Below are 17,334 nucleotides of genomic sequence, written 5' to 3' on the forward strand. Positions count from 1 at the left end.
ATATTGGAGGGGTTTGCAACCGAGTGTGAAGCGGCTGCGATGACGGTCAGCAACGCTAAGTCTGAGGCCATGGTTCTCGACCGGAGAAAGGTAGTTTGTCCTCTCTGGGTGGGTGGAGTCAGGTGGAGGAGTTTAAATATCTCGGGGTCTTGTTCACGAGTGAGACCAACAGGTGGATTGAGGCAGCGTCTGTCATTATGCGGTCGGTAGCCAGAAAGCAAAGCTCTCAATCAATCTTGGTCCCACTCAGGGTCATGATCAAAAGAACAAGATCCCGACTACAAGCGGCTGAAATGAGCTTCTTCCAGAGAATATCTGTACATTCCCTCAGCTATTGAGTGAGAGGCTCGGTCACCCAGAGGGAGCTCGGAGTAGAGCCGTTTCTCCTCCGCATCCAGAGGAGCCAGTGGCTCTGGCATCTGATCTGATACCTCTGGACCCCACGATGGGGAGGTGTTCCGGGCATTGTCCCACTGGGAAGATAAGGGGAGATCCAGGACACACTGGAGAGACTACGTCTTTTAAGTTGGGCTGGGAACGCCTCGGGGTCTCCCCAAAGGAGCTGGAGGAAATGGCCGGGGAGAGGGAAGTCTGGGCATCTTTGCTTAGACTGCTGCCCCCACAACCCAGTCCTGGATGAGCAGAAGAACATGGGTGGATCGATCTTGGACTTCCTGGACGCCTCCCTGGAGAGGTGTTCCGGGCATGTCCCACTGGGCGGAGGCCCCAGGGAAGACCTAGGATATGCTGGAGAGACTACGTCTCTTGGCTGGTCTGGGAACATCTTGGGCTCCCCCCAGAGGGGCTGGAGGAAGTGGCCGAGGAGAGGAAAATTTGGGCAACTTTGCTTAGACCAGGGCTCTCAAACTGGCGGCCCCCAAGTTGATATTTTGGGGCCCCCACCTCAATATGAAAGTTTAATGTCTACTAAGCACTATCTTCTACATGTCCACACTTCTTTGATGATAGCTTGGTATTTGAATTGTGATGTTTCTTAAACCTTTTAATTTGTTATTGTCATTGGATCTGGTCTTTAGAATGTCCTTAGCAACAGTTGCTAGCGTCGTTAGCTCCTGTCGTTTCACAGGACACGCAGAAGATATTGCTTAGTAGTACATAGACATGAACAAATGTTCAATAAACTTGATCAGTTGACATAGACAATGGATGCAAAAACATATTTTTGACACAAATGGAACCCCATACGGCCCAGACTCTGCCTTCAATGGCCCCAAGGTAAACTGAGCTTGAGAACCCTGTTTTGACCCGCGACCCGGTCCCGAATGAGCAGATAAAGATGGATGGATCTATTTAATAAATGTAATGTTTTTCCAAGTAAAAATAGGTCATATAAAATGAAATACATTTCTTTAGCATTTAATTTTGATTTCAGTTGTAAAATTCTTATAAAAATATTTTGGTTCTTGACATTGTCTAAAAGTGGACCAGTACGGAAGTTCTTCAACATTTTACCTTTTAGGTAAAGATTTTTTATTACAACCATTGCAATAACATGTCATTGTTCCCAAACGGCTAAGCCCACCGCTGCATAAAAAACAGTAGATTAAAAGCAGCAACATTATACCACAAACAGGAAATGCTGTGACTAGTTGATTAAATGCTCCGTCTTTAATTTGCATTTAAAGCATAAATCGATGTAAAAATAACAGCTATAACTCCTCACTAGTTCTTCCCCACTCTCCTCACTTCTTCCTTTTACAACAATATAGTTTTAGATTTGACTTTTCCGGCCCAACATTTCCTCAGGATTCTTTCTCCTGTCTGAAACTCGCCACTGAGTAAACATATTCCTATAGGGACGCAGAAAAACACAACAAATCAACTTCAGTTTCAATATGTGGTTAAAATAAACCCTTTTAATATTGAACCTTAAGGGTGTCGGTTATTTTGACCCGCCTTCTGTGTCTACGATTATGGTTCATTTCATTGACTTCTCTACTTCTGTGGAAGAGAATCTGAACTTCAGGAAACTTTGACTTAACCGTAAATGATTTAAAAAAGGACTTTCACACTCATTGTGTGAATGCTTAGTAGAGATTCACACTATAGTGATTCTCCTGCTCCTTTCTGTGCGTTTATCGGCACATAATAACTCTATCACACTTTCAGTGATTTCCGCAATCTAATCAAAACGTTCAGGACATTACTGCTTGTATTTTTGGTATTCATAAACTTTATATTTTTTGAAATATTGAGCAAAATGTGCCCCATAGGAAATTAATGAGAGTCTTCACATTTTAAATTTTAAGTAGATTAGCAACAAACCTTTAAATATATTCATAGACTATGTTTTCATCTTTTATAGTAATTTTCAAAAAAAATTAGATTTTAGCTCATATTTTAGCAACATGCTAACGTTTTTGCCTATTTTTTATCCACTGTGGTCTTTTAGGATAATTTTAGAGTTTAGCTTCTATTTTAGCAACAAGCTAATGTTTTTTACTGTGGAAATTCTAGGCTATATTGGAGTTTAGCTAGTTTTTAAGCAACTTGATAGCTTTATCTTGGCTAATTTGGCATCTACTGAGGGTCTTTTATGCTAATTTGGAATTTAGCTTCAATTTTAGCAACAGGCTAATGTTTTTGACTAATTTAGTTTACTGAGGATTGTTTGGTTATATTGTAGTTTAGCTAGTATTTAAGAAATGTGCTAGGTTTTTGGCTAATTTGGAATCTACTGAGGTTTTTTTTTAGGCTAATTTAGAGTTTAGCTTCTATTTTATCAACAGGCTAACGCTTTTGACTAATTTAGTTTACTGAGGAATTTTAGGCTATTTTGGAGTTTAGCTAATATTTAAGCTAACTTTTTTGGCTAATTTGGCATCTACTGAGGTTGTTTGGGCTAGTTTGGAGTTTAGCTAATGCTTAAGCAACACAATAAATATTTTTACAAAATTGGCATGTATTAGGGATTTTTAGACAATTTTACTACCAATTTTTCAGAAATTTAAGCAAACTTCAGGACTTTTTTTCTTGCTCTTCAACAATATTTCCAGTCTTTTAGGAAATTTAACATTTTCAAAATAGCTTTTGCCTTCTTAGCAAATCCCTTTAGCAATTAAGGTAAATTGTGTCACAATTTTTAGCAAACAGCTTCAGCATTTTCAGTTACTACTTTCAGCAAAAAACATTCACGCTAGCATTATCGTAGGTAATGCAACTTTCCTAGTTACTTTTGTTTTTCCACCATTAACGGTAATGAAAGACTAAATGCTGAACTAGAACTCAAATATTAACCCCATAAACCCACTACATCCAGGAATTGACATAAAATGTTGGACTTTTTTAATATCAATCTATTCAGAGGGTAACTTGGTAAGATTTTGCTCACAAAAACATTTTTCAGTAATAAAAAGCACCTTATTTAGTCATTGTTTAAAATTTGCTCCACACATTTTTAACCTGGTGAGACTGTATTATAAATTATTAATCATCCATTTTTTCAATACAACAAGTATTCATCTAAAAAATACTAACAATAGATGAGTCACTCTTAATCTTAAGTGTTGAAAATTAGCTTAACTTTTTCCCACCAAAAGTGTTTTTGAGACCTCATGGAAGCAGCCATTTTGAAATGAGTAAGAAAAGTCCTTCTACTGCCCCTAGTGGAAGAATAATGAACTGCATAGCAAAAAAAGTGGACCAGGTTATATAAATTGGGTTATAAGGAAAGTTTTGGACATGCTAATGAGATAAGGGTCGAAGATTTATGTGTATCAAATATGATACAATGGTTATGTAGGTTAATCAAAGTGAGAGTTTTTCTCTTCAAGCTTGCGACTGTGCGTCACTGTGTTCATCTGCTCACTTGATACACTGTTATTATGGAAGATATTGATTAAAGCTGCTTTAAACTGCGTGCATTAGCTTGGATTTACTTTGGCCGTCGAGCTTTCGATCACTTGTAAATCACCTGAAAGTCCTTCTCTTTGCAAAAGCTCTTTTTGGGGTTTAATTTAAGTGATGAAAACCAGACTTGCAGACTTTCTCTGAAAAAGAAGCAGACTTCTGCAAAATTTTTCTCGTCTTGGTTTGTCTGGGTTATGAATTTTTGAGGGCATCAAATGTCAGACTGATTGGTGGGAGAAAAAGCTCTGACTCACTCCAGGCTATGCTGAAAGTTGTTGCTGTTGTTTTTCTGCGATTCTCAGACAGAATAATTTGTCTGGCTTTCTGTCTCTAATTCATAGTCTTTTTGGTGGAGCTGCGGTTCTCCGGTGGAAAGCCACACGGTTGATCTATTAGTTTTTGTGTTAAACATGGTGTTTTGTGAGGGTCGGTTCCACCTCAGCCTGTGCAGGACAGCCGCAGAGCTTTCCGTTCGTCCACAGCGACACGCTTCGGTCTATATTTCACGTCACTTTGACTAAACTGCTCTGCTGCTGAGATGCCCACATTAAAGTTTGATGCACTCCTTGTGTATGGATTTGGCTGCCATGCCAGCAGAGCACTTTGCCTTGAGAGAGAAATTAAACCCCCGAGGTTATTCTAAGATAGATTAAATAGGGAGGAGGAGAGCTAAGAATGCTGGGCTCAAGGGAGGGGCGCCACCCAAATATAGAGAGAGTCTGCCAACAGAGGCAGAAGCAAGGAGGCCAGTATGGAGCTAAAGTGGGGCCAATATAATTTGAAATCCAAATTAAACAAAAAATATTGGTGTTCGGCCAAAAAATGTGAAATCTTCCAAAACTTTTTGCTATTCTAAGTTAAACTTTTCAGCTTCAAATTTTCTGTTTAAGGTTTTAAACACTAAAAACTAAAGATTTATTTTCAGTTTCAAATCTTTATTATCTTTTTTTTTCGTTTTCAAATCAGAAAATTTCCGTTTACAAGACTTTTGGCCCCGTTGTGGCACATTGGGGCGGGGCTAACACAAAGGACCAATCAAAGTTGGTGAGGGTGGTAACTTCAGTCCCGGTGCGTTCAGTGACTCAGCGAACTGTGATAATTACAGTCAGAAAATGGCTGTATTGTCTGTATTATCATAGTCTGAAGTTGTCCGGGTATAAAAAGCAGTTTATCACGTACTAACCAAAACGCCGTCCGATATGGAGCCATATCAGGTCCAATCTTATTTGAAAACCAAATAAAACTAATTAAAAAAAAAACTTTTTGCTATTCTAAAATAAACTTTTCAGCTTCAACTATTCTGTTTTTAAGGTTTCATAACTCAAAATTTCAATTTCAAAACACTTTTTTAGTTTCAAATCTTTTTTCACTTTTTTTTTTGTTTTCAAATCAGAAAATTTTAGTTTCAAAACGTTTTTCCCTGTGATAACGAGTTGGGGCGGGGCTAACACGAAGGACCAATCAAAAATGATGAGGGTTATAACTGCATGTCCGAAACGCTGTTCTATATGGAGCTAAAGTGGGGCCAATATTATTTGAAATCCAAATAAAACAAATTAAAAAAAATGTTGATGTTTGGTCAAAAAATGTAAAATGTCCAAAACATTTTGGTATTAAGCTTTTAAGCTTCAAATGTTCTGGTTTTTAAGTTTCAAAACTCAAAATTTCTATTTCAAAACATTTTTTCTGTTTCAAATCTTTATTAGCTTTTTATCATTTTCAAATCAGAAAATTTCAGCTTAAAAACTTTTGGCCCCGTTGTGGCGTGTTGGGGCGGGGCTAACATGAAGGACCAATCAAAGTTGATGAGAGTGGCAACTTCAGTCCCGGTGTGTTCACTGACTCAGAGAACTGTGATAATTACAGTCAGAAAACGGCTGTATTGTCTGCAAAATCATAGTCAGAAGTTGTTCCAAGACGGGTGTAAAAAGCAGTTTATCACGTACAAAAACACTGTTCTAGCCCGTTCAAAGTGCCGCCTTGGGACAACTTCAGGCTATAATAGTACAGACAATATTACTGAAGCTGAAAATAGCCAGCTGTGCTTTTTTTGGATCATTTTCTCATTATCGCGAGAAAAAAAAAAGTAGGTTGGGCAGTTTTCGGCTTCCGTACAAAACAACCGTTTTCTGACTGTAATTATCACAGTTCTTAGAGTCAGTGAACGCACCGGAACTGAAGTTACCACCCTCATCGATTTTGATTGGTCCTTTGTGTTAGCTCCGCCCCAAAGTGCCACAACAGGGCCAAAAGTTTTGATACTTAAATTTTCAGATTCAAAAACAAAAAAGGGTTGAAAGTTAAAAAAAAAAAGTTTTGAAATTTTCAAATTTTGAGTTTTGAAAAAAGAACATTTGAAGCTAAAAATAATTGACTTTATTTTAGAATAGCAAAAAGTTTTCGGCCAAACATCAATATTTTTTTTCCATTTGTCCCCAGTGTGACTCCGTAGGCCGGCCTGTGGGGTTTCTGCTGAATTGGAGGATCTGTGCAGAGATGTTGTGGCGGTGAGTGGGCGTGTTGGAGTTCGTCTGCACAGGTTGCACACATGCAGATGAAAAGCTCCTCCGCTGAAGAGAAAAACAGACAAAAAATGTTTGATTTGGCATTGAACTCGCTCGTTCTCGGCTTTTTCTGATGTTCCTGAGCTGAGGTAAACAAAGGCTGGTGAAACACCTTCAGAAGAAGGATGAGGAGGATTTAGGATGGGAATTGTACAAACACGGAGCCAGAAAATCTTGTTCGTTACGTCTCACATGTTTGGTTACTCGAGCTGATGAGCAGCAATTAGACAGCAGCTAATTAACTCTGGCCATCAAACTGAAACTGAGGGAAGAGCAGGAGGAGGGGAAAGAGTTGGGGGGATTGAGGAGATGGTTGAGTGACCTGGGAAGCACAGACGCTGTTATCTTCAGGGGAAGTTCATGTGTGCATGCAAATGAGGGGTGTGCGCCTCCAGATGGGCCCGTATGTGTGTGTGTGTGCTCCAGCAGAGGGAGCTGTGTAGGCCCGTGTCCCTGTAAGTGCTCTACATGACCATCTGGCTCTCCCTGTCAGAGTGGATGCTGAACCTTCGGTTAACCCGCTCCCTGCCAGCATCTCAGCCCGTTAGCTGAAGCCATGCCGACGGACTCACGGAAAAATGCTCCGTTCTGTACGGTGAATGTTTTGGTGAGTGACGGTGCTCCATCCGACCAGGAGGGAGCAAACGGTTAATTTCTCCTTCTGAGTGCTGATGCAGTGTTCCAGCTGAAGCCCTTGGAGAATCTCCTGCCTTCTCACACAAATGCATCTCGCTCCCCCGCTTTAATTAGGCTAATTGAAATGCGAGAATAACCATTTTCTTGATTGCTTACGCTTCTGTTTTTGGATGAAAACCTGACTGAAACTGTACATTCTCTCCACTTGCACCTTTAGCATTCCAGTTGTTGCCTCCTTGCCTCCATCTCTGAGGAGAGAACCCCCCCACCTCCTCCAGTAGCTCTGGTGTGGTTGAGCCAGAGAGTCAAGTAAGATTTTCCACACATCCTCCAGACAAATTGTCAGAGACTCTGTGTGCTTAAGTCAGAGACGTCAAACTCAGTCGCACAAGAGGCCAAAATCCAAAACACACTTTAGATCGCGGGCCCAACAGGTTAAACATTTAATGAACACTCTAAAACTACATTCTTAAAACTTTAAAATCATAACTTTTAATTTAATAATGAACTACATATATAGCATTACCTGCCGTAATGCTAGTGTGAATGCTGTAAGATGCCTTTTGCAGCTGAAGATGCTGAAATTGATAGCTAAAAACACTGAAGCTGATAGCCTGCTAAAATATTAGCCAAATGTCAAATTAGTCTAAAAAAATAAAAAAAATAAAACTTTGGTTAGCCAAAACAGCTAGCGTGTAGCTGAAAAATTTGCGAAACTTCTAAAAAAAAAAAAAAAAAAAACTTTATAAGCCAAGACAGCTAGGATGTAGCTGAAATATCAGCAAAACTCAAAAATAGCCCCCAAAAAACTGAAAAAAGCCTAAACAGCTATCATGTAGCTGAAATATCAGCCTAACTCCAAAACAGCCTAAAATACTTTAAAAATGCCAAAACTAGTAAAACACCTAACATGTAGCTGAAATATTAGGTAAACTCTGAAATAGTCTAAAAAAAGTAAAATGGTCAAAATTAGCCTAAACAGCATGTAGCTGAAATATTTGCTAAACACCAAAATGGATTTATAAGACAAAAAAGCCTAAGTTAGCCAAAACCAAAGGCCAAAAACAGTTAGCATGTCGCTGAAATATTAGCTTAACTCGAAAAGAGTTAAAAAAAAAATATTAAAGATCCTAAGTTAGCCAAAACAGCGAGCATGCAAATATTAGCCTAACTCCAAAACGGCCTAAAAAAACCTTTAAAAGGCCAAAACTAGCTAAAACAACTAGTATGTAGCTAAAATATTAGCTAAACTCCAAAATAGCCACAAAAAACACTGAAAAAAGCCTAAATTAGCCAAAACCAAAGGCCCAGTTATGACAGTTAGCATGTAGCTAAAATATTAGCTAAACTCCAAAACAGCCCAACAAATTTTAGTAAATGCAAAAGTCCATAAAGCTAGCAGAATGCCAAATTTTAACACTTGAAAACCTTAACTTTTTAATTATGAATAATAAAAAGGCAGAAATATTATTCCAGAATAAATCAAATTAAACCTTAAATAACTTTCAATATTTTACTCTCCATAGAAATATATTTTGTCAAATTTATACGTTAGAAATGAGCTCAAGATAACATTGGGACATTAATAACAATAAAATAAAATAATCTGGAGGGCCGGATAGAATTCCCCCGAGGGCCGGATCCGGCCCCCGAGCCTTGACTTTGACACAAGTGACTTAAGTGTTTTTGGGAGGTCTTCAGGTGGTTGGACAATGTTGATGGTATTTCTGGAACCCCACTGTGGACCTTCAGCTGTGATGAAGAGCGTCCCAGAGGCAGGAAGAACCAAAAAAACAAGAGAGTTTAGCGGCAGAATAGAGAGATAATTCTGCCATCTTGCATCTTCTTACACAGACAGTTAAACTCATGGATGCACGAGAAGAACTCTCATGCATGAGCATGTTCTGCACACAGATTCATTTGCCTTTGCACATCAGTGTGATTTCCTCAAGAACGTCTGTAATGACTCATTGAGTTCTGCTGCTTCTTAATCTGGCCGGTGTCAGCAGCGCTCTCCATGGCAACCTCAAGTTCTGCTTGTCACCTCTTGAGATATGAGGAAATAAAGAAATTTTCCCATCATGCCTCCACCCCATAGGGATTTTTTTTTTTTTTTAATCCTGAAGACAGGCTTGTGCTGCTGATCTTTTAGCGCCCTCTGCTGAGCAAAGAAGGAAAGAAAGAAGTCAAATATTGATCTTATGAAACAGTTTGTAGTTGATGGAGTTGTTTGGGTTCATAAACAAGCGTGGATTGGCCATGTGGGGTCAGGCCTGCTCTGAGGGATCGATACCAGACGGAGGTTCATTTAGAACTTGGAGGAGCTTAGTGCACCATTGAACTTGATGAGGTTATTAGGATGCAAATGAGGAGTTTCCACTTTAATTTAAGCAAAAGCCCGGTTTACACTGCGCCTCCAGAGTGAAGAAAGGCAGCATTTCTCATGAGGATTTTCAAAATAAAGTCATTTTTACTGAGGTCTCCTGCTGGTGTTGATGTGGACAGAAGATCTCTCAGCTTACATACACATATTTGTCTTTTATCTGATTTTCTGCTCCTTCATGTCTTCATCGATCAATACGCTGTTTTTTTACAGCGCTTTTCCTGGTGATTATTGACCCCTTTGGCTTGCCATATTCAGCTGTCTCCACCATCCTGGAATCCAGACTCCTTCAGGAAGCTCCGGCTCCTTCTCGTGGTCCAGGAAACATCCAGCGGTTCCACTTTCTTCTCTTTGAGCGCTCCCTAATATTTTCTCTGACAGGATTCCAGGGACCATAGCCAGGATTTAATGCACTCGGATCTGGGATAGAGATCTCAGTTATCCAGGAGTCACAACAAAAACACGTGAGCAGTTTATTTAAACTGTGTGTCATTTAGAAGAAACCAACAAATGCTAAGAAATGTATTTATAAACAGCTTAAAACCACATCACTAATGCTTGTTAATGTCTTAGAAGTAGTTAATTATGGACCTTAATTGAGGCCAATTTTATTTGAAGCCCAAATAAAAATATTGGTGTTTAACCAAAAAAAATGTAAATTATCCAAAACATTTGGCAATTCTAAAAAAACTCAATCACTTTCAGATTCAAATGCTCTTTTTTTTTTCTTTTTTTAAGTTTCAAAACAAAAATTTCAATTCCAAAACATTTTTTTTTAAAACCTTCCTTCACTTTTTTTTCAGTTACAAATCTTACACTTTCAGTTTCAAAACTTTTGACCTCATTGGGGCGGGGCTAACAAACCGGCCAAACCAGCTCTGAATCAAAGCTGATGAAACTGACATATGATTTACTAAAAACTGTTGGGAAGTTTTTATTATTTTGGGAAATTCTGAGTAGGTTGAAAAAAGAAGTTCCTTTTTTCATGACATCATTGTCGGATCATCCCAGGCTTCCCGTCTGGTTGAATCACCCCGCCGTGGGGCAGGCTCATGGTCGTCTGACTCGCCGTCGCATCGTTTGACCTGGACGCAGCTCTCCTGACACAGAGCGGTGGCTGTTTTGATGACTGTGACACACGGCAGCTGTGGACATGTCTGACTCCGGTCGGAGATGACGGCTCACACATCCTCTGCTCGCCGTTTCTGTTCATCCAAGACTCAAACACTTGATTTTTGAGCTTCAAATTTATTCCCAAAACATGTTTGGAAACTCATTCGGTTTACATAACAGGAACAGATTTGGCACATACAGAGTATTAAAGAAGTCTATAAAAAGGTTTTCCTGGAACGTTTCTCACTTTGGTGGTGTGGTATTTACAGCATCTTTCATTCCAACTCTTATCTTGTCTGGAAAGATAAGACTTCAAATCAACTATCAGTCTCATCTGACTGTAACACATCAGCAACATGTTTGGACCTGATCCAGATGATCCTAATCCAAGCATTAAGATCATTGTGATCCACTGAATCAGAGGATAATAATAAAAAATGTCACATTAAGTGACCTGTTAAAATGAAAAAGCTCAAGTTAAGTTATTTCATTCAAATGATGGTGAAAAAAATATTAAATAAAATGAAAATTAACTTTTTACCTGAAAGTATCAGTTATGTAAAGCAGATTTCTTTGAACAACAGAAACATTTTTTTTATTTAAGGTTTTCTTATTTGACTCTGTTTGCGACTTTGTGTACAAAAAATAAAGCTAAAAGAAAACTGTGATTCTGTAGTTACATTCCAGCATGGTTTCCTTATCTTAAGCGTCGTTAACATATGGCTTTGACACAAGTGCTGAGTATACTGAAACATTTGTCCTTCAAAAGGGTTACAGGCCTGAACGCTTTGGTGTCGATCTCTACAGAAACTCTCTACAGAGTCAGGTGCTTTGAAAATTCCTAACGTTCAGTCGGCATTCCCACTATACCTCTTCCACGTAATTGGCTGGATAAAGCCCCTCCCACCCACTGTCCTTCATCCCTCGACACCATCCCTGGTCGTCCTCATCTTCAATCTTCAAAAACTCCTCACCTGGAATGAGAAAGAAAACGTACAAGTCATTATTATTACCTTTTTGGCAATTTTATATAAACTACGCCAAATATTTAAACCACATGTCAAAGTCAAGGCCCGGGGGCCGGATGCGGCCCTCCTGGTAGTTATATCCGGCCCTCCAGATCATTTTATTTTATTGTTATTAAAGGGTTCCTCATTTTGGCTGCTTGTATCCTGGACCTCACTCCTTCAGTCATGACCCAAAGCTTGTAAGGTGAGGACAACGAACTCTGAAGGATCAAATTTAACATCAACTTGCTGTTTATTGAGTGACTTTTCACTGTCTGACACACTTTTTGGAGAAATATTTCTCCATTTTGGACTCAAACCACGTCTGTCCGTCACCATTGAAACAAGCTCAAAGCTGATCTTCGGTGGACCCCCACCTCCACCTTGAGCTCCTCTGTCACACCAACAGAACATCTAACCATGGTCTGCATCTTATAGATGTCCTGAACAACTCCAACCTTCGTCTGTCACTTCAGAATTCCTCATACAAAACAAAACCCCTCTTTCTGGATCATGTCAAAGGCTTTGTTGGCTTCATCAAGCCAGGACCTCCAGCATGTATTGGAACGGTTTGCAGCCGAGTGTGAAGCAGCTGGGGTGAGGCTCAGTCTGAGGTCATGGTTCTGGACCAGAGAAAGGTAGTCCTCTCTGGGTGGACGAGTATCTTGGAGTCTTGTTCATAAGTGAGGAAGATCAACAGGTGGATTGGAGTGCCATCCGCCGTAATTTACCAGTCGATCTTCGTTCCAGTACTCACCTATGGCCAATGAACTCTGGGTCATGATTGAAAGGACGAGATCCCGACTAGAAGCGGCTGAAATGAGCTTCCTCCGAAGGGTGGCTGGGCGTTCCCTTAGAGATAGGGCTAGAAGCTCGGTCAACCGGAGAGAGTTCAGAGTAAAGCGGAGGTAGCTAAGGTACATCTGGTCTGGATGCCTCCTGGGTGTCTCCCTGGGGAGATATTCCAGGCATGTCCCACTGGGCGGAGGCCTCAAGGAAGACCCAAGACACGCTGAAGGGACTACGTCTCTCGGCTGGTCTGGGAGCACCACATGGGACCCCAGAGGAGCTTGAGGAAGTGGAGGAAGCGAGGAAAGTCTGAGCATCTTTGCTTAGACTGCTGCCCTAACAACCTGATCCCAGATGATCGGAAAAAGATGGATGGAACCAAGGACAGACCCTTGGGGTACACCAGAAGACACAGATTATGGTGGGGATTTGAATAATTTAATGAATTGGGTGCAGCCTGAGAAGTAGTATTGTAAACAACGTATAGGAGTGGAGGTGATACCGGCGGAGGGGAGGATGGAGTGAGATATGGAATCAAAGGCTGCACTCAGATCGAGGAGGATACGAATAGAGAGGAGACCAGAATGAGGTATACACTCTCTAAACTTGACCTGACATGTTTTACCCTCACCACGTTTGTATTTACCTGTTTGAAAGGAGAGCTCGTCCGTCTCTTGGCCCACATAGTCATACAGAGCTCTTACTTTCACTCCTCCAATCATCACACTGCACAAGGAAACAGAAAAAAAGACAATAAAAAACAATAAAATATAATCATGGAGACATTCATGTGGCTGCATTTTATTCAACGACATATTTATATAAACAAATGCACGAACCAACTGTTTTGACTTTGTGAATGACCTTTAAGATGAAAATAAAAAATCATTTGAAGACAAATCTGTTGTCAAAACAATTTAATTTCTTCAACGGGATCATATTTCTGCAGAAGCATTGATCGCTTTAGAGGTCAAATCTGGGAGTAAAATGTTTATTTGATCAAATAAATGACTGATGGGTATTTTCATCTCTCTATAACTGAATTCACTTTTGTCCAGTAAAGGCAGGGAGCTTTTAGCCTGAATTTCATCTTATTTTCTCTTGGCAAAAAAGGAAAAAGAAAGTCTTTCTTCAAAACAAACTAAGGCTCCTATAATCTGTCCAGTTCTCTCTACCACTTTTAAAAACAAATTCTAATAGAAAAGCTTCAAAGACCTGCTGAGTTGTGCTGGTTTGTTTGGTTCCCTTTTTGGGTTTTGTTATTTTAGTTTAAGGTTGGACCTTGGCAGTCTTTATTTTCCGGCTTTGTTTGTTTGTTTTCTTTAGGTAGATTTTGGTTAGGCAGCCCTTAGGAGGGCCCGCAGTGGGTGTTGTCCATGGTAGTGATGCAATAATTTCTTCCCAGCGCTCTGAAGGTGCAGAAATTCAATGAAGCGTGGGATTACATGTTCTTTGCATGGTTTATTTGTACTTCTTCCGTGGTTTAAATGTGGTTAATTTGTGATACATCTGTAAAAATGTCATGTAAAAGGCCACAACTTTTCACACTTTCTCCACTTAGACTCTCATATGACCAATTTTCATCCGTGCATTGAGTGACATGGCCTTTGAATCCTAACACTGTCAATAACAAGCTTTCAGATTTCTCTGTGCTTTATTATTTACCTCCTTTCTATTGTTGCTTGCTTTTCCACTTCTTTTTTCTTCCCTTTTTTGGTTTTCATTTCAGGTGTCCATTCCTGAAAACCATTTCAAGAAAAAAACTGGTTGGACAGAACCAAACTGACAGTTGGAGCTGTCGGTTTTTCGGAACAAATACCTGGAAGTGAGGCCAGTCAGTGGGCATGCCGGGCCCGTAGGTGTTCTTCCACCACCGAAGGTCCTCGTGCTCGTCGATGGACATCAGCGTGTTGTGCAGGTCGCTGTACACAGCTCTCACACTGAGACACAAGCAGGGCAGGAAAGTAAAATTTAATACTTACTAACGGGGGGGGTCCAACATAACCCTTAGGTCGCGGGCCAAACAGGATAAACATTTGTTGAACACAATAAAACTAAATTGTTAAAACTCTAACATCGTAACTTTTAAACATAATCATGAACTAGATATAAAGCATTACCTACAATAATTCTAGTGTGAATGCTGTAAGCTAAATTTGGCAGCTGAAGATGCTAGTGCTGTCAGCTATAAATGCTAGTGCTGATAGCTGAAGATGCTGAAATTGATGGCTACAAATCCTGAAGCTGATAGCTAAAATTGATGAAGCTGATAGCTGAAAAATGCTAAAGCTGATAGACAGTTAAAGTATTAACTAAATGCCAAATTACCCAAAAACATACAAAAAAAAAACTTAGGTTAGCAAGAACAGCTTGCATGTAGCTAAAAAGAATAGCAAAATTTCAAAATACATTAAAAAACTGAAAAAAGCACAAATAAGTCAAAACAGCTGGAAAGTTGCTAAAATATTAGCTAAACTCCAAAATAGCCTAAAAAACGGAAAAAGCCAAAATTAGCCAAAACAGCTAGCATGTAGCTAAAACATTAGCTTAACTTCAAAACAGCCTAAAAAACTGGTTAAAAAAAGGGTTTGGCCAAAACAGCAAACATGTAGCTAAAATATTAGCTAAACTTCAATTTGTCAAAATAGCTACAATTTAACTGAAATATCAGCTAAATTCCAAAACAGCCTAAAAACTGAAAAAAGCCTAAATTAGCCAAAAAAGCTAGCATGTAGCTAAAATATTAGCTAAACTCTAAAACAGCCTAAAAAGTTGTTTAAAAAAAAGCCGAAATTAGCCAAAACAGCAAGCATGTAGCTAAAGTATATAGCTAAATTATTAGCTAAACCCCGATTGTCCAAAATAGCTAGCATGTAGCTGAAATATTAACTAAATTCCATAATGGACTAAAGAACTTAAAAGCCTAGATTAGCCAAAACAGCAAGCATGTAGCTAAAATATTAGCTAAACCCCAGTTGGCCAAAACAGCTAGCATGCAGCTTAAATATTAGCTGAACTCCAAAATAGCCTAAAAAATCTTAGTAAATGCAAAAATAGTCCAAAAAGCTAGCAGAATGCCAATTTTTTAAACTTTAAAACCGCAACTTTTTAACATAATTATGACAATAAAAAGGCAGGAATATTATTCCAGAATAAATCAACTTCAACATTAAATACCTTTCAATATTTTACTCTCCATAAAAATATATTTTGTCAAAATTACACAAGTTAGAAATGAGTCCAAGATAACATCAGGCCATTAATAACAATAAAATAAAATGATCTGGAGGGAGGGATAGAACTACCCAGAGGGCCGGTTCCGGGCCTTGACAAGTGTTCTAGAAAAACAGGCATAACAAAGCAACAAATAAACTGAAGAGATCTGACACCACCAGCACTGACCTCTCGTTGGTTGTGATGTCCAGGTGTTTGTGGATGGACAGGAAGGCCTGCTTGAGAAACACGATCCTCTTACGCTCTTCATCCTGGGACTGGTCAAAGATGGTCTCCATCTCCTCCATGTAGCGGGGGACATAGCGGTTCACCTCATCCAGAATCTTCTCATATTGGGTCCGAACCTGCAGACGTTAAAACCACAACGTTGAGAAGTTTATAGAAACACTTGAACTTTGTAGAAATAAAATTAAAGAGAAATAATATCTGTATATATAATAAATAAATAAATGGATGTATCCTTCATACCTTCTGCGCCTCATGCTGAACCTGCTCCCTCTCCTCCTTGATCTTCTTCTGCTTGTCCAGGGCGACGTCCGGGTTTCCCTGAGCGTGAGCTTCTCGCTCCCTGGCTGCATGCTCTGTTCGGCTCACCTTGTGGTACGCTCTCCTTGCCTTGTCCAGCTGAAAGTGAAATCACATCACTTAAATAGCACAAGTGTTCAGTGAAAACAACTGATCTTAACTTGAAGCCACAGCGCTGCACATCCCTTTATACATTAGTCATTTAACCACCAGCAAAGTTTAGATTTTTCAAATTCAAGAGTCAGTTTCAGAAATAGGATAATAAAAGATCGAAGAGTAAATTCAGATTTTCCTGTAATAGTTTGTTGTTTTGCCATAAGACTCGTGTCAAACTTGCATTAAATTGTATGAAACCACCATAAGTCAGTAGGTAAAAGTGAAACAATTCCATCATTAAAGATAAAGTACAGAAAAAAACAGTTCATACTTAATAGCGGTCAGTTGTCTTATCAATCGTATTGCACGATTCCCTTCCGGTCTTATTCTAACTAATGCTGACCAGTTTAGCCTGTGACTGTCCGTGATAATTGTGATGAACTTCTGAGTGGTGTTTTTACTTTTTAACCCTTCCGCTCTCTTTGGGGTCCAGATGACTCCAACCACATATTGATGTGTGATTCCTTCCATGACAAATGTGGACAAAGGTGGACAAGATTTTATGACTACCGTGGACATTAGTGAAACTCAAAAATCAATGATTTAAAAAAAGTTCAGCGCACTGTCTTGTGGGGTCCAGATGACCCCACTTTTAATGTAAACAAGCCAAGGAAAGCGGAAGGGTTAAACCTGATGATGGCATTGTCTCCAGCGTTTCAGTGGTTTCATGATATATACCATGATCTTTGAAAATCTTATATATATATATATATATATATATATTACATATATATGTGTGTGTATAATGTAAGCTTTGGCATAGTAATTAACTATATTATATTTATAACTATATATGTTATATATATAATGTATATATACGTAAAATAAACACACACACATATATATATATATATATTATAAAGTGTGTGTATATATATATAAATATTATATATATATATGTATATATATGTGTGTGTGTATAATGTAAGCTTTGGCATAGTAATTAAATATATTATATATGTTATATATATAATGTATATATACATAGAATATACACACACACATATATATATATATATATATATATATATATATATATATATATATATGTGTGTAT

At 38.9% G+C, this 17,334-nt stretch overlaps 1 protein-coding gene and 1 long non-coding RNA gene across 5 annotated transcripts in view; one reads left to right on the forward strand and one right to left on the reverse strand.

Moving 5' to 3' along the window:
* Nucleotides 1-14,217, forward strand: part of LOC112146925 — an 83,161-nt gene extending 68,944 nt beyond the window's left edge. For all 3 annotated transcript variants that reach the window (XR_004948298.1, XR_004948299.1, XR_002919344.2), the window contains one exon: nt 14,092-14,217. This is a non-coding gene — a long non-coding RNA (uncharacterized LOC112146925). The remainder of the gene's footprint in view (nt 1-14,091) is intronic.
* Nucleotides 10,682-17,334, reverse strand: part of si:ch211-51c14.1 (protein kinase C and casein kinase II substrate protein 3) — a 29,864-nt gene continuing 23,211 nt past the window's right edge. For both annotated transcript variants that reach the window (XM_024272992.2, XM_024272994.2), the window contains exons 5-10: nt 16,065-16,220; nt 15,765-15,940; nt 14,182-14,302; nt 14,028-14,101; nt 13,009-13,088; nt 10,682-11,540 (exon numbers count right to left, since the gene is read on the reverse strand). In XM_024272992.2, coding sequence (XP_024128760.1) covers nt 11,431-11,540; nt 13,009-13,088; nt 14,028-14,101; nt 14,182-14,302; nt 15,765-15,940; nt 16,065-16,220 — 717 coding nt within the window. In that variant the 3' untranslated portion in view covers nt 10,682-11,430. The remainder of the gene's footprint in view (nt 11,541-13,008; nt 13,089-14,027; nt 14,102-14,181; nt 14,303-15,764; nt 15,941-16,064; nt 16,221-17,334) is intronic.

Source organism: Oryzias melastigma, linkage group LG8 (assembly GCF_002922805.2).
Source record: "Oryzias melastigma strain HK-1 linkage group LG8, ASM292280v2, whole genome shotgun sequence".
NCBI classification, from domain to species: domain Eukaryota; kingdom Metazoa; phylum Chordata; class Actinopteri; order Beloniformes; family Adrianichthyidae; genus Oryzias; species Oryzias melastigma.